Source organism: Chlorella variabilis, assembly GCF_000147415.1.
Source record: "Chlorella variabilis unplaced genomic scaffold CHLNCscaffold_3, whole genome shotgun sequence".
NCBI classification, from domain to species: Eukaryota; Viridiplantae; Chlorophyta; class Trebouxiophyceae; order Chlorellales; family Chlorellaceae; genus Chlorella; species Chlorella variabilis.
Genome location: NW_005435085.1, coordinates 36,263 through 54,741, shown reverse-complemented (window position 1 = coordinate 54,741; position 18,479 = coordinate 36,263). Strand labels below are relative to the sequence as shown.

General features: G+C 62.1%; 8 protein-coding genes across 8 annotated transcripts; 3 read left to right on the top strand and 5 right to left on the bottom strand.

Moving 5' to 3' along the window:
- Window positions 1–1,189: 1,189 nt before the first annotated feature.
- CHLNCDRAFT_50139 (hypothetical protein) lies at window positions 1,190–3,355 on the bottom strand (the record flags this gene model as incomplete). The annotated part of the gene is made up of 6 exons (XM_005850423.1): window positions 1,190–1,487; window positions 1,629–1,918; window positions 1,997–2,220; window positions 2,864–2,933; window positions 3,028–3,086; window positions 3,193–3,355. 6 exons carry the CDS (start codon window positions 3,353–3,355, stop codon window positions 1,190–1,192), a joined length of 1,104 nt encoding a protein of 367 aa, XP_005850485.1.
- Window positions 3,356–3,632: 277 nt separating this feature from the next.
- CHLNCDRAFT_56822 (hypothetical protein) lies at window positions 3,633–6,225 on the top strand. Its single transcript, XM_005850721.1, has 7 exons — window positions 3,633–3,750; window positions 3,840–3,905; window positions 3,982–4,062; window positions 4,267–4,437; window positions 4,632–5,006; window positions 5,143–5,304; window positions 5,426–6,225. The coding sequence occupies exons 1-7, from the start codon at window positions 3,652–3,654 to the stop codon at window positions 5,870–5,872; spliced, it is 1,401 nt and encodes a 466-aa protein (XP_005850783.1). The 5' UTR covers window positions 3,633–3,651; the 3' UTR covers window positions 5,873–6,225.
- Window positions 6,226–6,238: 13 nt separating this feature from the next.
- Window positions 6,239–7,658, bottom strand: CHLNCDRAFT_140280 (hypothetical protein; the record flags this gene model as incomplete). Its single annotated transcript, XM_005850422.1, has 4 exons — window positions 6,239–6,252; window positions 6,356–6,893; window positions 7,026–7,320; window positions 7,621–7,658. The coding sequence occupies 4 exons, from the start codon at window positions 7,656–7,658 to the stop codon at window positions 6,239–6,241; spliced, it is 885 nt and encodes a 294-aa protein (XP_005850484.1).
- A 1,903-nt stretch (window positions 7,659–9,561) lies between these two features.
- On the top strand, window positions 9,562–10,930 carry CHLNCDRAFT_19632 (hypothetical protein; the record flags this gene model as incomplete). Its single annotated transcript, XM_005850720.1, has 5 exons — window positions 9,562–9,767; window positions 9,859–9,946; window positions 10,036–10,314; window positions 10,359–10,463; window positions 10,583–10,930. The coding sequence occupies 5 exons, from the start codon at window positions 9,562–9,564 to the stop codon at window positions 10,928–10,930; spliced, it is 1,026 nt and encodes a 341-aa protein (XP_005850782.1).
- A 160-nt stretch (window positions 10,931–11,090) lies between these two features.
- On the bottom strand, window positions 11,091–12,191 carry CHLNCDRAFT_140278 (hypothetical protein; the record flags this gene model as incomplete). Its single annotated transcript, XM_005850421.1, has 5 exons — window positions 11,091–11,166; window positions 11,327–11,478; window positions 11,647–11,752; window positions 11,853–11,990; window positions 12,082–12,191. The coding sequence occupies 5 exons, from the start codon at window positions 12,189–12,191 to the stop codon at window positions 11,091–11,093; spliced, it is 582 nt and encodes a 193-aa protein (XP_005850483.1).
- Window positions 12,192–12,952: 761 nt separating this feature from the next.
- CHLNCDRAFT_59566 (hypothetical protein) lies at window positions 12,953–15,147 on the bottom strand. Its single transcript, XM_005850420.1, has 7 exons — window positions 15,036–15,147; window positions 14,738–14,850; window positions 14,428–14,645; window positions 13,951–14,199; window positions 13,682–13,794; window positions 13,360–13,546; window positions 12,953–13,178 (listed from the first exon to the last, which is right to left on the bottom strand). Exons 1-7 carry the CDS (start codon window positions 15,084–15,086, stop codon window positions 13,069–13,071), a joined length of 1,041 nt encoding a protein of 346 aa, XP_005850482.1. The 5' UTR covers window positions 15,087–15,147; the 3' UTR covers window positions 12,953–13,068.
- A 415-nt stretch (window positions 15,148–15,562) lies between these two features.
- Window positions 15,563–16,002, top strand: CHLNCDRAFT_140276 (hypothetical protein; the record flags this gene model as incomplete). The annotated part of the gene is made up of 2 exons (XM_005850719.1): window positions 15,563–15,716; window positions 15,803–16,002. 2 exons carry the CDS (start codon window positions 15,563–15,565, stop codon window positions 16,000–16,002), a joined length of 354 nt encoding a protein of 117 aa, XP_005850781.1.
- Window positions 16,003–16,075: 73 nt separating this feature from the next.
- CHLNCDRAFT_56820 (hypothetical protein) lies at window positions 16,076–17,783 on the bottom strand (the record flags this gene model as incomplete). Its single annotated transcript, XM_005850419.1, has 6 exons — window positions 16,076–16,440; window positions 16,565–16,662; window positions 16,873–17,009; window positions 17,210–17,419; window positions 17,561–17,638; window positions 17,774–17,783. 6 exons carry the CDS (start codon window positions 17,781–17,783, stop codon window positions 16,431–16,433), a joined length of 543 nt encoding a protein of 180 aa, XP_005850481.1. The 3' UTR covers window positions 16,076–16,430.
- Window positions 17,784–18,479: the final 696 nt, after the last annotated feature.

Below are 18,479 nucleotides of genomic sequence, written 5' to 3'. Positions count from 1 at the left end.
GGAGCGCCCAGCCCCTCGTATGCTGGCGTCTGCCATGTGCTGGGGGTAGCATCCATTCGCTGACTCAGGCATCACCGCCCTGCCCCCACAGACGACATCTGGACGCTGGATCTCGCCAAGCTAGACGCTTGGAGGTGCGTGAAGGAGAACACGGTTGGCGAAGACGCATTCAGGGAGATGAGCGGGGAGGACTGGGAAACTGACTTTGAGGATGAGGATGATGCATAGGCGGTTGGAAGCAAGAGCATTAGAGGCATCACATCATAGTCAGCCTTGATGTAGGGAGGCGGGCAGGCACCTGGGGAATGCTGCCTAGTTGCATGGCAGGCAGGTTCCACATTGTCAACACAAACCATAAGCTCTCTCGCAGAGCAGGTGAGCAAGGAGCACATCAAAATCAGGGGAAACACGATACAGACTCCCGTGCAAACAGCAAGGTGCAATTAGGGTGAGGAACCGTTTGTCGCACAGACTCACAGCCGACCTGGCAGTGGAAGCGCTTTGTGCCCCAGATTCTTTCGCATTCGCTGCACCTTCTCCTCTTCCTGCTGCTGCTGCAGTGCCTGCAGGTGCTGCCGCTCAGCCTCCAGCTCGGCTGCATGGTTGGCCGCGGCCTGGTCAAACTGATGTCGCTGTACCGCTCGCACCTCGCTGTGCAGCATCACATCTCGAGGAACAGTCAGCTCATGGGGCGCCATGGGCGGCGGCTTCCACGCCCCAGCCAACACAGCCTTGTTCAGTGGCAGTGCCTGCACTGTCAAAGACAGCATGTCAGCCCTTGCCTGTTCTGCTCGGAAGAAAGAGTGGGCAGCACGGAAGGCACCAGTTACTAGCCTTTGACGTGTCTGTGCCCCCCGCCCATCTGACTGCGTACCTTGAATTCTGCCTCGCGCTGCGCATGCGCTTCCTGCTGCCTGCGCATGCCCTCGATACGAGCCTCCTCTGCCGCACCACGCTGGTCGGTGGCCAGCTGAAAGGGACCAGCAGCAGTCTTGCGTGCCCGCTTGGCTGCGCGAGCCTCCTGCTGTTCATGCTGCGGCTCGTCTGCTGCATTGCGCTTGATGCCGCTGCAGGGGGAAAAGGGGCATGCAACAAACATGCGCATTCATAGCATGGCGGAGCCAACTGTGAAGAATTTCATTCAACTAGCATGGCAGGTTGTAACAGGCACCATTTTTCATCTGGCAGCTCACCCCCTGGCATCTGTAGCCAATACAAACGGCTCGGTCTGCGTCAGCTGCGTCCATGCTGCCTTTTTCTTTGAGCCCTTGCTGCGCGCGACGTGCATGCCCTCCCCCTGCGCCCCAAACACAAATGCCGCTGCGCCGCTGCTGCCAGCGGGTGCTGCAGCAGCACTGCCGCCGGCTGGGTCATGCTCCAGTGCCTGCTGGTCAGTCTTCAGTGCAAAGGGCTCGGGCACCGTGGGTGGCTTGGTGCCAACCTGTGGCACGCCCAGCTGCCCGCTCTTGTCCTTCAAAATGCGCTTGCTGCAGCAAGGCGGGGGGAGCGTCAGCAAGGGGGGGTCAGTAAAATGTGACATGCATCAGGTTCAGCTGTCAGTATCTGCTCAGCGTGCCAATCACCGCATCCAGCCGGCCCCTGCTCCTGCCGCACTCCAGCCCACTCACTTCACTGGGCGGGCCTTGAACTTGGGCATAGCCGCCATCTCCTCCGCCTCCACCACCTCTCGTGGCTTGAACCGCGGCGGCCGCACACGCCTCTTGGTGGCAAACTGCGGAGACATGGGCACTGTCAGGCCCGCCATACCGGTGCCCCCATGGCCCGGGAGGTGCTGCTGCTGCTTGGGCGCCACGTGGGCCTGCCCGGCAGAAGCACTGCCTGGTGCCAGGCGGCTTTTGCTGGGTAGACGGCCCTCAAACGCCGCGATCTGCTCTGCTGTCGATTTGAAGGGACTGGCCTGCAGGGGGGGTCCACAGGCTGGCAGGGCTCAGAGCAGCGAAACTAAATTTGACTGTCCCTTCTCCAATCATCGCACCATGGACCGCGTCTCCATGCCATGCATGCGGCGGCGCTTGGAGGTGCACAGCTCCAGCGGCTGTGGCTCTGTTAGTGGCCGGTTGCTGTGTGCCACCGCTGGTGCCGGCGGCTGCCGCACATGCTTCACAGCTTCTGCGTTACGCCGTTTCAGCGCTGCAGCTGCCTGCTTCTCCAGTTGCACCCGCTCCAGCTCTTCCTGCTCGCTCGTCTTCTCATGTCGAGCTGTGGAGCGGGGGCGTGAGTGCAGCCGCAACCTGCACACAGCGCATTGGTGGCAGCACAGGCAGCATTTAGGGTACACGCCAAAAATTCGTTCCTGGCCACACGGCACATCAACTGTCGAGGACAAATGCCCAACCTCCTTTGTGAGGTTGCAGCATACTGCAGCTGGTGTTGTTGTCATGCTGGTCTAGCGGCAGCAACACGCCTGGAAGCGGCGGCCTGCGGAGGTGGAGCCGCCGTTGCATCATCATCTGTGCGTGGCACCTGCTGCTGGCGGTGCTTCTGCTGCTGCTGCAGGGGTGCTGAACTGGGGGCGGGTCCGCTCTTGCTATCACCGGCAGCGGCGTTCACTGCCGCACCGCCAGAATTTGCATCCCCTGATGCTTTGCGCTTGGCCCGCTTGTTGGCTGGCTGCGGGACCGGCCCCTGCTGGCCCCCTTTGGTGGTGTTGGTAATGGAGCCCAGAGCGCGCCGCCAGTCTGAGCACCCCCCCTTGGCTGCAGCGCAGGAAAAGCCAGGTAGGCGGGTAAGCTTACCAACCCCATATATGATAGGGAGGGAAAATGGAGCCCAATGAGACCAGAGACGTGATTGGCATGGTCTGGCCTCCTGACCGAAAAAGTTTCTTTGCCATCCACCGCACCTTTGCCACCCTTGCCGTCCACCGCTGCGTGCTGTGCGTTCTCGCTCTCAGCGGCGCAAGTAGCGTCTCCCTGCACACATAGCAGGCGAGTTGGTCGGCTATTGAAGAAAACGTTGGAGAGGCAGTGCAGGGTGCAAAAACACATGGGCTGCCGCTCCACACACCTGCGGCGGTTTGGGACCGGCAGCATCTTGCTGGCCGGCACGCAGCGGTGTGGTCAGGCCTGCAACAGCGAGAAAGTGAAGGGCCCACAGTTGGGGAGGTTGTCGGTGCCCTGCTCCTCATAGAGGTACCACAACCAAAGAGGTGCCGCCACTCAGGCGCCGCACCTTTTGGACCGTCGGTGTCAAACCAGCCGTCGGCTGCAGGCGCGCCCGTGGGGCTGCCCTCATCAAAGTCGTAAAAGCGGGGCGCGTCATACTCGAAGCGCTCGTCTATGTCGGCCTCAGGCCCACCGGTAGGTGCGGGGGCCGGCTCCGCCAGCTCTGCCATTGCAGGCTGGGTTGTCTGACCGCGAGGCGAGCCAAATCGTGCGGGCACGGCAGCAGGTGGCGCCTGCTCTGCACCTGTCGCGGGCTGCCTTTCAACCAAAAGGTACAAGTGGAGCTGCTGGACTCCAGCGGACAGATCGAAGCTGCGCGCGCAAAAGGATACATACGGGAGGCTCCAAACCCCTCAGAGCATGTGGGCCGCAGGACTTTGTACTGCCCATGTACTGACTATGGTGCGTGCGGTGCCTAGTCTCTTAGATTAGCTTGCTCTGCCTGTGGGGCTGGAGCTGGAGCGCGATGCGGCTGTCCTGTGTGCTGCTGGTAGCCTGCTCGTGCCTGGCCGTGGCAGCCGGCTTCCCCTTCGAGAACCACAGGCTGTTCATCCAGCAGGCAGTGGTGAGCTGGAACGGTGCCGCTGGGCGCACGGGCGTGACTGTGCCGTTGAAATGGCCCTTGCACACACGCGCTCCCCCGCCCTCCTGCAGGAGTCCCCCCGTGAGGCCTTCGACTTCTGGGTGCAGACCTTGAAGCGAGCCTACGCCAGCGCAGAGGTGTGGCTCTTAGCTTTTGTGCGAGCAGTCTGCCCCTGCCCTTCGGGAGGGCTCCGACACCTCTCGCTCCGTGCAGGAGTATGAGCGTCGCTTCGATGTCTGGCTGGACAACCTGCGCTTCGTGCACGAGTACAACGCCGGGCACACGTCCCACTGGGTGCGCCGCCGCCGCCGCAGGCGCTTCTGCTTGTAGCCAGAGTCAGGCACTCAATCTTCGGGCAGCAGACCCTGCCCGCGTGGCTGTTTCTTGTTTGCCACAACAAAGTGGCCGGCAACCCAACTGCTGCCTGCCCAACCACCATCGCCGGCCCCTTGTGTATTCCAACGCGCCGCCACTCGTCCCGTGTGTCTCTTGCTGCAGCTGTCCATGGGCGTTTATGCAGACCTGAGCCAGGATGAGTATCGCTCCAAGGCGTTGGGCTACAATGCCGACCTGCACGAGGAACGGCCTTTGCGCGCTGCGCCCTTCCTGTACGAGGGCACCGTGCCACCCAAGGAGGTCGACTGGGTGGCCAAGGGGGCTGTCACACCGGTGCGCGGGCAGAAAGGGATCAGCAGGGGCTGCGTCGGGCCGGCAGGCATATTCATTTACACAGGGTGCAGCCCGGTTCCGTTGTCAGTCCACTGCATAAGCCCAGGTGGGCCAGATGGGCCGCGCGCCCATGGCAACATCTACCTCCCCCGTTACTTGCCCGCGAGCCTCCACGTGTGCTGCTGTGTGTCCAGGTGAAGAACCAGCTGCTGTGCGGCTCATGCTGGGCCTTCAGCACCACGGGCGCGGTTGAGGGCGCCAGCGCCATTGCCACCGGCAAGCTGGCCTCGCTTAGCGAGCAGATGCTGGTGGACTGCGACCGTGAACGCGACAACGGCTGTCACGGCGGCCTCATGGACTTTGCCTTCGAGTTCATCATGAAGAATGGCGGCATCGACACCGAGGACGACTACCCCTACACGGCCGAGGAGGGCATGTGCCAGGACAACAAGATGAGGCGCCACGTGGTGACCATCGACGACTACCAGGATGTGCCGCCCAACGACGAGCACGCGCTGATGAAGGCGGTGGCTAACCAGCCCGTCAGTGTGGCCATCGAGGCAGACCAGGTGCAAAGCGGGCTGGGGCAGGGGAGCAGGGGTGGCGCGGACAAGAGGTATTGCAGCAGCTCGGGAATTCCAGACATCCCCCCCACACAGAACTCATAATCCGTTGGCATTCCTGCCTGCCCGATCCCGCCTGCAGCGCGCCTTCCAGCTGTATGGCGGCGGCGTGTTTGATGCCGAGTGCGGCACTGCGCTGGACCATGGCGTGCTGGTGGTGGGCTACGGCACCGCCTCCAACGGCACCCACCACCTGCCCTACTGGCTGGTCAAGAATTCGTGGGGTGCAGAGTGGGGCGACAAGGTGCGTCACATGAGTTGGGCCGATTGGAAGGAAACTGTGTTTGGGTCTGAGAAGGCAAGAAATGCTGCGTGTACAACGACCTCCCCCCCCAACTTCTGCTCTCTTCTCGGCCCCCCTGCAGGGCTACATCCGCCTGCTGCGCAACCTGGGCGAGGAGGGCCAGTGCGGCGTGGCTATGCAGGCCTCCTTCCCTATCAAGAAGGGTGCCAACCCGCCCGAGCCGCCTCCCACGCCGCCCGGCCCCGGCCCCGAGCCCCCCGAGCCGCAGCCGGTTTCTTGCGACGACACCACGCAGTGCCCGCCCGACAACACCTGCTGCTGCATGCGCGAGTTCTTCGGCTTCTGCTTCACCTGGGCCTGCTGCCCGCTGCCCAAGGCCACCTGCTGCGACGACCAGCAGCACTGCTGCCCTGAGGACCTGCCTGTTTGCGACACGGTGGCCGGACGCTGCCTTGCCAAGGCAGGCGAAGGGTTTGAGCACTCTTCCCCCATGGTGGAGAAACAGCCCGCAACCAGCAAGCCGCGCAGCTGGTTTGGCCCCTTCCGCCCCCGCCGCGTGGTGAACTAGGCACGCTGTCAGGTGGAGGGCGTGCTGCCCATCTCCTGCAGCCGAGTGCCGCCCTTGCCACCCATCCTGTCGTTGTGCGCAATGTACAGGGTGCACAACTGTATCTCCTCCTGCCCTTAACAATTCCTTCATTGACGCCCGTTCTACACCCTGGTGTCCTCTCCTGTACCCTACTGCATCCACCCTTGTTTGCTCCGCGCGGTGCTCTCATGCGTACTCGCTTTGCCCTGCTCTTTTATGGGCCATGCACACAATCTGTTTGTGCCCCTTTGTGCCAGCTCTGCTTGCCAAAAGTGCCCTGGTACGGTTTTCGGCTGTATTGCCTTCCCACGTGTGTTAAACAAGAAAAAACGATTTATGTACGAGCTAGGCATGCAGCACTGGTGGGTCAGAACGGGGGTTGCCTTGTTGGATGCGAAGCACTGGAGCTGCTGTTGATGGTTGCAAAAGAGACTCCCTGCTTAAGCATTGTGATGACCACACGGATGGCCCCATAAACAAGCGAGGGGTCTCCACCGCGGCTCGACTGCAGTTCCGCCACCTTGGCCGACGTTCCCTCGCCCTCAGCCAGCCGCTGCCGGATGGCTCTGAGCGGGATGGCCCTGAGCTCCACCCCAGGGTTCTCCTGCTCTACCGCCATCACCGCCTCCGCCACCTCTGCTGGCGACAGCCAGGCGTCGGATGCACCTAGGCAAACGTCGCTGGCCAGCCGCTGCCAGCAAGCGGTGGGGAAGGCGCCCACTTCTGCGGCCGCCAGCAGATGCTCGATGACGGTGCTCATTTTAATGCCACGGGCTGCGGCGATCGCCTCCAGCCCCAGTCCCATCTGCTGGTACATGTGCAGGCTCTGCTCAGCGCTGAGGCTCATGCGAGGACGCTGCAGCGCCTGCGCCTGCGCCGGCGGGAAGTGGGGTTCTTCGCCGTCAGCCTCCTCCTGTTCCTGCTCCTGGTGCTGGGGAGGCAGGCCCTCCACGTGCTGGTCAGTTGGCGGCGCCACCAGGGCCAGCTCTTCAGCAATGATCTGCAGGCAGCAAAACGCCGACACAGGAGCCTTATCCTCTCGTCATTTTGCAGCCAGCTAGTCCAGGCCTCTCACTTCTTTCACCAAACAGTACCAACCAAGCCCATTGATCCAGCCCCTTCTCTGCCCTACCTTGACTGCCCTCCGTGGCTTCCCGGTAGCATTGTCCGTCCAGGTGTCTTCCCGCAGCACGCCCCGCACTTGGACCCGGTCGCCCTTGTGGACGTGCTGCTGAAGTTGCAGCGCCAGCAGGCCCCAAGAATCAACAAAAACTGCGCCCTGCGGCTGCTGTGGCAGGTCCAGGCGGAAATTGCACGGCCGCAGGCCGAGGCTGAAGTGAGCTGCGACCTGGTTGGCAGCCAAGTAATGCACCCGCGGCTCGCTGAGGGCCAAGCCGCTGACCACCACACTGTTGATGGTGTCAGGACTGAAGCCGACAAGCGGGGGAGGGTCGACGGCAGGCGGCTGCGGTTTCGCTGCCGCCACCGCTGACGCGGCCACCGAAGTGCAGCTGTGCACACAGTGTCGCCGGCCATACAAAGGTCCCATCCTGAGGCTGGGGAGCAACCGCAAGCTCATTCTGCAGCACACATAGCACGGGCGAATAGTGGGCGAATAGCGGGCCACCCCACCGCCAGCGGCCGGCCCGCGATGCTTCAACCTAGTGCCTTGGACCTAGGGCACTGCTGCGTACTGCTGACAGCAAGGCTGCGTATCTCCTGCTCACCTGTGCGCGATAAGGGTGCGCAGGGAGCCGGTGGCCATCGCCTTCCGCGGCACGCCGTCAGTTGCACAGCGCAACCGAAATGGATGGAGGGCCCGCGAAGAGATCTTTCAAGCAAATGGCACGAGAGTCGTGGCTGTTGTGGGGCCCCATGGGGGCGCTGCCATCGATGCCAGGTTGACTCCATGTGCGACAAGTCTCATAGCTGTCTCCTCGATAAACGACTGGTGGTCAGAGCGCTTGGAGGGCAATGGCGCGGGGGACATGTGTTACGCTTTGCCTCCTCCTCCTCGTCCTCTCTCAGCGAGTGTTCTCACATGCCGGTAAGCCTCGCATGCTGGGTGGTGACTTCCAAGGCCATATGCAATCCTCCAAGGCGCCTTGGAGACTGCCCTGCAGGTGGCGGCGGCGGCCCGGCGGGCGGCGCACTCGAGACGGGCGGCGGGGATGATAGTCTTCAAGCACTCTGGTGCCGATATGGCCTGGCTGGCTGTGGCATGCCGACCAACGCCTCTGTACATGCAGCGCTGCCAGCAACGAGCACCAACCCTGTGGCGACCCGCCTTGAAGGCTCGGTTGCTGTCGCTGCTGTTGATGAGCTGATAGGTGGCCAAGAACTCAGCACAGCAGATAACACGCCGGCTATTTCCGCCAGCACTGCAGCACACGCCAGCACTGCAGCAATGAAGGCCGGTCTGGCTGCGGTGGCTCGGGCAGCTCAACCAGCAGTGGCAGCCGCTGCCGCCACAGTCTCAGCAGCAAAAGCTGGGCTGATTGTCGCAGCGCACGCACTTCAGCCAGCTGTGTCCGCTGTTGCAATGGCGCCAGTGTGGGGCCTGCTGCTGCTGGGCTCCTCGGGCGCGCTGCTGGCAGCGGTTCAGCTCTGGCACTGTCTGCCAAATAGACGCCTGCTGAGGCGCCCGTCTGATCTAGGGGGGAGGCTGCAGCAGCTGCTGCAGTTTGGGCGACGACGGTGACGAATGTCATCGATGGCGATGCTGCTTGCAGTGCCTCTGTTGATTTGGAGGCAGATGACAAACGGCCAGCCATCAATGCTGAAGAGGACAAAGATGCAGACGAGCAGCTGAGCAGCCCTGGCATTTCTGACGACGCCAGCAGCCCTGCAAACAGCAGCCCGCCGCCGCTGGCACACCTCACGGTGGACCCTTCAGTGCGCTTCAGGGACGCATCAAAGACAGGGTGGGCAGCGAGGCAAGACATGTCCTACCAGGGGATCGGCTTTGTTAACCCTCTCTTTGGCGACCCTGGCAGCACACCATCCTCTCCAGACAGCGCCCAGCCAGCAAGCCCATCCATCCCGGCATCCAGCTTGAAGGCAGCATCAGTCCCGTCAGCTATGGCGGGGCCGAGCAACACTGACCTGTCATGGCAGGCCAAGCAGGCAGCAAGGAGCAGCACCCTGGCACTTGACAGGGGGGCCAGCGACGCTGCCCATGGCTTTCGGCTGCTGGCCACACCAGAGCTACCCAGTGCGAGCCCGGAGGGCAGCCGCACTGCGTCCATGCTTGCCCAGGCTTCAATCAGCACCCATGTTAGCCCTGGCAAGCTGCCCCAAGGGCAGGCCCAACGGAAGCTCACCGGTGCGAAAACCATCAGGCCCCAGGATCTGTCCCTGGCGGCCTTGGAGGAGGGCGACGGGGGGGAGGAGGCTGCAGAACCTGGAGCTGGCTCTGGTGGCAGCTTCAGCCAGCCACAGCACCGCAGCTATGGCTGTAGCAGTCAACAGGCAGAAGTGTCTGGGGGCACGCTGTGGGCGGTTCACGCGTCAACAGACTCACCCGCACAAACAGAGGTTAGGGATCCCGCAAGCGGTTGCAAGACCAGCATTAGCAGAGGCGGGATGAAGGAGCAGGCATCTCTGCACGGCCTGCGGTTGCTGACGCCCCAGCAGTTCAAGGTAGGCAGAAGAGTATGCTGCTGGATATGGCCTGCTCTGACAAAGGCGGCTGGCTCGTGCTTCACTGGACCATCTTGCACTTCCTCTGCCCGTATGTACAGGAGCAAGTGCAGATGAGCAAGCTGCTGGGCGTTGGGGCAGCGGGCTGCGTGTACTCTGCGACTTATGCGGGCGAACAGGTGGCAGTCAAGCTGCTGCATCCCTCCACAGCCGACGAGAAGGAACTTGTCCGGTGCGTGCTGCATTTCTCAGAGCCATCCATGTGCTCGTACCACTCCTTGCATCACTCAGTCACAAGATCGGCTTTGCCTACTGGGGTGTAGGGAGGTCAAAGTCATGACTGCACTGCAGCATCGGTACATCATCCGCATCTTGGGTGCGTGCCTGGAGCCACCCATGGCGGTGGTGCAGGTGAGGAAGCTCAGGGGCGACGGGTCCTTTGCCCTCGCTCACCAGGCCGCGACCAAAGCTCGGGCAAACCGCCCCGTGCACATCTGCAGGAGCTGGCGGCAGCCAGCCTTCACGAGCTGCTCCACCACCAGCAGCTTCGACCTCAGTGGGGACTCTTCATGCAGCTGGCAGAGGACGTGGCCATCGCGCTGGCGCATTGCCATGCGCAGCGTCCGCCTGTTCTCCACCGAGACCTCTCCGCCCGCAATGTTCTGTTGGGGTTCGATGGCCACGCCCGCCTGGCCGACTTTGGGCTAGCTACTGCCCGAAATCGCACCTTTTTATCGAACGACAAGGCAAGGAGAAGAGCTGCATCAGCATTTTGGCAAGTTGGGATGGCCATTTGCATTTGCCTGCCTGCCCGGCTCTGCAGGCAGGTGCTTTCGGCACGGCAAGCTTCATGGCACCAGAAGTGATGCAGGCAGGCCAGGTTACGGAGCGGTGCGATGTGTTCAGCTACAGCATACTCCTTTGGGAGGTGAGCCCCTGTAGATTTAATCAGTGATTAGCAGTGGAGCGCTGCCTCATTTGGCATGTTGGGGACGACGAGGGTTGAAATGCAGCTGCGCCGACCTGACCTTTCTCCCCAAACCGTAGATGTTAACTGGCCTGCCAGCGTGGCAAGAGTTGGTCAGCCCCCTCCAAGTCATGTTCGCCGTGGGCGTGGAGCGCCAGCGCCTGCCCATCCCCGCCGGCTGCCCGCCGGCCCTCGCTCGGCTGTTGAAAGAATGCTGGCGGCACAACCCTCCACTCAGGCCCTCCTTTCCTGAGGTCCTAGCCCGCCTGCGCAAGATACGGGCGCAGGACAGCTTGCTTCAGCTGCAGCCTGTTCTGCTCAAGCACTCATCCGCCAACAGCTCACCCAGCAAGGCACCGACTCTGACAGGCGCCAAGCCCCTGTTCTCGCTGGCAACGCGAGACACGGGGCACATAATGGCTGTGTGATCGAGCTCGTGCAAAATGTACTCGCTTTAAATGCTTTTGTACCAAAAAACAAACATATTGCATCCATTATAATGCCTGATACAGAACTAGCTAGCGAGCAAGCCATGGACAATGCCCAGCTGTAATGTATTGAGTCTGAGTCTGCCTGCTACCGGTTTGCTCAGCCAAAAACGATGGAGCTGCCGCCACCAGGCGGCGCCAGCACGCGGGAGGAGGGCTTGTCGGTGATGAAGTTGCTGCAAGGGGATGAGGCAAGCAGCTGGCAAGTTAAGTGGTGCACTCCTGGGTAACACAGATGCGTCATGAATATCCTAGCCTTTTGGAAGCATCCAGTCCAGCCTGAGAAGCTGACATGCAAAACACACGAATAGAACCAGCAGCAGCAGGGGCACCCACCCAACGTTCTGCCCAGAGGGACGTGCATAATTGTTCTGTGCCACACCCATGTTGGCAGCGCCAATCAGGTCCTCGCTGACAGCCTCTGCTACACCCGGTGCCTCTGCCGCCGCAGCCGACATGGGTGCCTGCTTGATGGGCGAGTGGGCAGGCTGCGGTGCGGGCCAAAAGGAGGGAAAGCTGGCTGGGGCCCAAGAGGAGGGACGGCATGCCGTGCGCAGGCATGACTCCCTGGGCTTTGTAGCTGGCTGCCAACGGCGCATTTTAGCCCACCAGTGCGCACTGGCAGGGGTGCCACCCGGGGCTGCTGCGCCACCCACCTTGGCCCTGATGGGGTCCGCGGGCACGTCGCCAGCAAAGCTCCAGTTGGTGGCGCCCCCAGGGGGTGCAAGCACGCGGGAGGAGGGCCGGTCGGTGATGAAGTTGCTGTAGGCATCGCAAGGGACAGCGAACAGCAAGGTTGGTGGACAGCTCTTGTGGCACTGCCTCCACAAACACCATGCCAGCACCCGGCCCGCTCACTCACCCCACGTTCTGGCCCTCGTTCCGCGAGTAGTTGTTGTTATTCACGCCAATGGCGCCCTCCGAAGCATGGTCTGCGCGGTTGGCCACCTCCCGCGGCACGCCATGCGCAATCTCGCCATTGTACTCAGTCACCAGGGTGCTGCGCAAGAGGGTCGGTTGGGCAGGAGAGTCGGAGGAATGTTGCTGATGGGTGGTGGCCAGCACCGGGTGGGCACGCGGCACCAGCTCACAAGTTGCCGGTCTGCAGCATGTGCTCCTTCATGCGGTCCATCAGCGCCTCGCGGCTGCCGCCTGGGTTGAGGCCGCGCGCGCGGCACTGTATCCTCAGGTCCTTGAGCATCAGCGGCTGCAACAAGCAGGGACGGCCCTCTGTTGGCCATTACGGAAAGAGCAATGCAGACCACATTCGAGTTAGAGGAGCGCAGGCCGCATCAGACCTTAAGCTGGTTGTCAATTTCTTGAGCTGACACCATTTTACTCAGTTTGCTCTGTTTGCTGCACACGAATCGCCTGCAGCGCCGGCGGGGGCAGCGGCGGGTGGGACGGCGGCGCCAGTTATTTTTGAGTCCGCAGCGCACAAGAGGCGCTAGGGATTGGTTCACGGTGGATTGGGACCCTTGCAGGCGGGCCAGAGGGCTGAGAGCGCGGCTGGGAAAAGACGGGTTTGGCTCCTGTGTGGTGCACGCACGCAGGGCACCTGCCTCGCTGCCACCACCCCCTGACAACCCTGAGGCGACCGGGGAGTGGGGAGGCGGGCTGGCTCGCTCGCAGCGCGGCCAGCTGCAGCGCAGCAACGGGACGCACCTCAGGGTTGCCAGCGGGACACAAAGGGAGCGTGCGGGAGTGAAGTGAGGGAGGGAAGGGAGAACGCGCTCCTCTTCAATCTTGAAAAATCGAACTTCCGGTCCAGTCACGGAATTCGAACCGTGCAACAACTACAGCAGCAATGTGCAGGAAGCAGACCAATGCAAGTCGAGCACCTGGCCTGGGGCAGAGCGTGGGAGCCTGAAGCTGTGCAAGGGTAGGCTGTGCAAGGGGTCGGGAGGGAGGCGGGCAACCGTCTTCCCGCCTCCGCTGCAATTGGCTGCTGGGCTCAAACACTGCTATCATAGCGCTTACACAAACTCAAACAGCAACAGTAGGTGACCTATTCGCGCCAAATCTGTAAATTGCTCACACTGTTGAGGTGCTTGCCGCACACAGGAGTCGTGCTCCATTCACGTGTTCATAAAGTCCACGCCCTTTTGGATGCTGGAGCGCAGCTCTGCCTTCATGGACTCAAAGTTGCCCTGCTCCATGGCGTTCAGGCGCGGCAGCGGCAGGAACTCTGCAGGCCAGGCGGGCGAGACAAGGCGGTGTGTGTGGTGGTGGTGGCGGTGGTGGGTGGGGGGGGGGGGGGTGGGACACATGCATGTGCTACTGGCTGCCCCCCAAAGCATGTTTGGGCAGTGTTGGCAAGATTTTGGAAGGCAGCACATGCGCACCCACCCACACTCTACCCCACCTACCTGCAATGCCCCCAGGGCCCAGCCGCAGCTGGCTGGCAAAGAATGGGAGGTCGGTGACGAGGCTGCTGGCCACAAATGCGCACTCCACCACGCCAACCTCGCCCGCCATGGCACGAAGGCAGGCCTCCACAAAGCGCGAGGCCGCATAGGCCATGGACAGGGTGGCAGATCCGGCACCCGCCTTGGCCTGCAGCGCCGGCATTGGCAGCGCGGCAGGGAGGTGCGGCACATTCATGATGAAGGACATCAATCAATCACCAGTGACAGTCCAGGTGGAAGCACCACAGAAATAATCCACATTACCAGCCAGCAAAATGCGCACCTTGACTACCTCTGTGCCGGCATCCTGGATGCGGGCCATCAGGGCCCGGGCCTGGCCCTCTGGAACTGACAGCTTAGGGGTGCCTGCCGACAGCACCGGCAGGATGGTCACACCTGCGAGTGCGACACGATGTCCGGCACTTGCTATCCCAGAGAAAGGAGCTGGATCCCTGCAGCCCGCCCCCATCCTCAGAGCTAGCACACCCAGCTGGCCAAAGGGGCCCTGGCAGTGTTGCCTGCTGCTTTCCGTGTTGTGTCCCACCCACCCACCCGCGTGGCCGCCGATGACCGGCACGTTGACGGTTGCGGGGTCCACACCCAGCGCTTCCCCCACAAACGTGTTGGCACGTACCACATCCAGCATCGTCACGCCAAACAGCTTGGCAGGATTGAAGGTTCCAGCGCGCTTGAACACCTCGGCAGCAATGGGCACCGTGGAATTGACAGGGTTGGAGATGATGGCCACCCAGGCATGTGGGCAATAGCGCGCCACGCCCTCGCACAGCGTGCGAACAATGCCTGCAGGGGCCAAGCAAAGCGAGGGGATTGGGCCACAGCAGCTCCCTGCGTCGCACCGCAACTCAGGCTGCCGTTGTCCCGAAGGGCGATCCCCTGACCACTGCAGCTGCCATCACTAGCAAGGAAGAGGGTGCACAAAGGCGGCGCTGGGGCAGCTAGCCAGCCACTCATCACACACATCGGCCCACTCCAATGTTTGAGCAGTGTGCATCCACTGCCTGCACGCACCTGCGTTTATGTTGAACAAGTCATCCCGTGTCATGCCTGGCTTGCGAGGTACGCCCGCCGGGATGACCACCAGGTCGGCCCCATACAGCGCGTCTGGCAGCTCGTCGCCACCGGTGTGCGCGCTCACGCGGGCAGCGGTGGCGATGTGGGACAGGTCGGCGGCCACGCCTGCCGTGTTGGCGACATCGTAGAGCCGCAAATCCCGGACCCGCGGGCAGCTGGAGGCAACATGCGGTGCGAAGCGCAAGCAGGCAGCCCTGGTCAGATGGTTACGCACGGAATGTAACCAGCGCTCACACCACAGGCTCACAGCTTCAGCAGCAGGCTGAGCGGTTGCCCGATGCCGCCGCCTGATCCCAGCACCGCCACGTTGTAGCCGCTGCCAGGTGCGGACGTAGGTTGTGCATCCAGCTGCGGGGATCGCTGTAGGCAAACAGGAACAGCAGAACAGGCGTGTTGCAAGCGTGTAGAGGAGGTTTGCTGGCGGCGCCCGGTAGCCGCCGCCACCAACCACCGCCACAGGCCGACGGCCGAGCTGCGCTTTCGAGCCCGCCTTGGACACCTGCAAACGTTGCTGCAGAATCACATGAGACTGCCTAGGGGCCTACCTGCCGCTCCTCTGCAGCAAAGTGTCGAGACAACACGGCCGCACGCTCCATCTCGCTGTTTAGGACTTACGCTTACGCCCTGGCTAGTTACGGACAGCTGCCTGGGTATAATTCACACTATAACCCTACATCTGCAGTCCACGCGCCATCCCTGCCAGCTAGGGCCAGCGGTGACAAGCTGACGCAGCTACACCGGCTTCGGCCTGTTGTTTGTGTGTGTGCAACCGCGGCCCAAGGCAGCTCCCATGGGGGCGCTATGACCTCCTGTCAGCGGCATGACCTCCGCACTGGCAGCGGCTGGAGGGCGCGGCCTGGGCTGGGGCAGTGCACTGGGTGGCGGCAGGAGCTGGGCACGCCTCCCCCATGCCAGGGTGCGGCCAGTCCGCATCCAGCGACAGCTCAGGTCAGCCTCCAGACCGCTCCCCTCCTTCACCTGCTGGGTTGTCTGCTGTGATATTGCTGCCCAGGGTGGATGTCACTTTTTGGGGTAGGCACATGCCTTCAGGCACATGCCTGCTACCTGTCCCATGCGCAGCATCTGCATCAAGGCGCGCGACCGGCAGCGCCGCCTGCTCTCGTACGTCCTGTCGGCGCCGCAGCGCTTGGATCGCTACCTGGAGTCGAGCTGGTGGCGCAGGTGGATGTGGGCGGGCATCTCGCTGAGCGCCGGCTTCTACGCAGGTGCGTTCCACGGCGGGAATTCAGTCCATGCAAACCTTTCTGCCTTGTGCTCATGCACCATGTTGCCCGGACATCCGTGTCTGCAGGAAATATTGCCACGTTGTCATTCGGCGCCCTGGCTGTAAATGACGTGCTGGCAGCAGTCATCACGCTCATGTTCTGCGAGGTGGTGACGCATCTTTACTACAGCACCGAGAAGCCAAGCCTGTTCATCTGGTTCCTTAACAACTTCAAGATGGGCCTGATCGCAGCAATGCTGGCAGATGCTGCCAAGCTGGGCAGCTGACGGCTGGTGTTGCCGCCGTCCGCTGCCCACTGCATGCACCTGCATGCCCGCCACACCTCGCTACCTGCCACTGCACTGATTCCAGGTTACTTTTCACGCTGCAAGTAACGTTGTTGTTGCTGCAGCTTGAAAGGCCAAAATGATCACTTCCTGCTGCGCAGAAGCATTGGCATCGCCGCAGGTTTATGCGTCATCTGGGCAAGGGTCCCAATGACAAAGGGGCACTAGCAAAAATACCGAGGAGGCAGCAAGGAAAACAGAACAGAACAAAGCACATGGGTGTAGTGATGTCAGTCGCGTCCATATTTACGTCACACGGTCGGCTCATACAGTTGAATGATGGGGACCTTGCCCAAACCCAAGCCACTCTGCTGAAACAGTGAGCGGCTTGATGTGGCATCGCAGGCCAACCAGGGGTTCGTTTGGGCTCACAAATACCTGCGTAGGTTGAGGAGCTGAAAGGGTGAGACAGCGGGCACATAGCGAAGGGCAGCCCAGCCTACCAGTATCTGCACACAACTCTCGTGCCGAATCCCATCCCACCCAGACCCCAGCCACTCACTTGACCATCTGCACCTCCTTCTTAATGAGGCCGCACTTCTCGTAGAATGGCGCGTTGTCCTCGCTGCAGTCCAGGATCACTTTGTAGCACCCAAGCTCCTGCAGGGGATGGCAGGGTGGTGCAGGCATGGCATCCCAGTTTGCCTGGCCGCAGGTTCTGCTTTAGCAGGGGCTATGTGCATCACCCGCTGCCCAGCCCGACATCAAATGCTGGCAATCACAATCCTGCGCAGTCTGCCATCGATGCCGCCATGTCAAGAAGCCAGTGATGCGTCTTGCCTGCGCCGCCGCCATGAGTGCCTCGATGACACGCAGGCCCAGGCGCAGGCCGCGGTAGGTGGAATCCACCACCACGTCCTCAATGTGGCCGCACTTGCCGCAACCGCGGATGAACTTCAGCTCCACAACCAGAGTGGCAGTTGCAATGATCTGCTGCTTGTCCAGGTCTGTGCAGCAGCAGCAGTGCGGCAGAGGAGAGCAGCGTGGGGCAGCTCAATGCAGTTGGGTAAAGGCAGCTGGCCCCGGAGCAGCAAAGAGGCAGCAAGCAGGGCAGCAGCAGAAGAGGCGCAACCCAGGGTGGGGGGGTGCATGCCAGTAGAGCAGGCCGGGGCAACAGGAATACCGCAACTGCCCACACAAGACACACCTTCGATGACGACCACCCTGTAGGTGTCCTTCATCTTGCTAAGCTCCTCAAAGCGCGCTGCAAGAAGCATGGCAGAAAGCGGACGTGGCCGCAGTCGAGCACACTGCCCCTGAAACGCGCCTGGTTGCTCCTCTACCCAAGCCTTGCCTGTGAAGGTGCCCTCGTCGTAGTCCCCCACCTTGGTCAGCTGGGAAAGGAGGTTCAGGTAGCCTGCAGGCAGCAGTGCGGCGGCAACCGTGCGGCAAGACGTACTCAGCCTGGACTGAGACCCGACACCGGCGGCATCACGTCAAAACAAGCTTAAACATCACCGTGTAACCCCCAGAGGCCCCTTCCAAAGCTGTATCGCACCCTTGTTGAAGTCACCCAACTCCAGGTCACGCGTCACGGTGTTGGCCGTCACGGCCGGCTTGGCGGCGGCGGGTGCAGCTGTACAGCGTTGGTGGCGGGGCGGCGGTGGTGCGCTCAGATCACTTTCAGGGTGGGACAGGGCCGGTTGGCACCGCTGGGGGCACGTTTGCGCGGTCTCCGTCACTTCAACCAACTCGCCCCGCGCCTGCTCACCCACGCTCATCTCCTTGAAACCGTGCGAGACCAGTCTAACGGTGGCAGTTGCGTCCGCAGTGGCGCTTGTCACGACTAGACTGCCCGCGTCCTGCCGGCAGTCTTGCTCGGGGCCCTACAGGCTGGCTCCAGAAGCAGCGACAGCCCCTGGGAAGTGTTGTGTGAACGCAAGAAGCAGGACGGAGCTGCACAGGCACCGCCAGCTTTCGACGTTTGGTGCAGTACGGAGATGCTGCAACGCCTAGAGCTGAAGCCCTTGCGGCCAAGTTCCGGGGAAAGGTAGTGCGAGCTGGGGCCAGCTGACACCGGCAACGCAAGAGGCATGGCAGCGTTGGGCACGGCAGGCACAGACAGGCAACCCTGACTCAGGTGGCCCTCTGCTATCCATTCCGGCTTTCATGCATGCATACAGGCCGCTGCAGAGGCAGCTACTCCCAATACCTTGGCGACCAGTCCCCCAAACAAGGATGCCAGCCTGAGACCATCAGCGAGCGTTATCTCTTGATAGTTAACTTACAACTAGTTGTGGCCCGTGGCCTACGGCACGGGGCGTTCTTCCCCCGTAACCGGCAAAAAGTAGCGATGGAGGACGCTGAAAACCGAGGCTACCTACCTATCACAGCTGCCGCCGCCGCCACCCCCCGGGGCCCATCCCAGCTTTCCCATCCTACCTATCTTTCCCACCTGCCGCCGCCGCCCACCACNC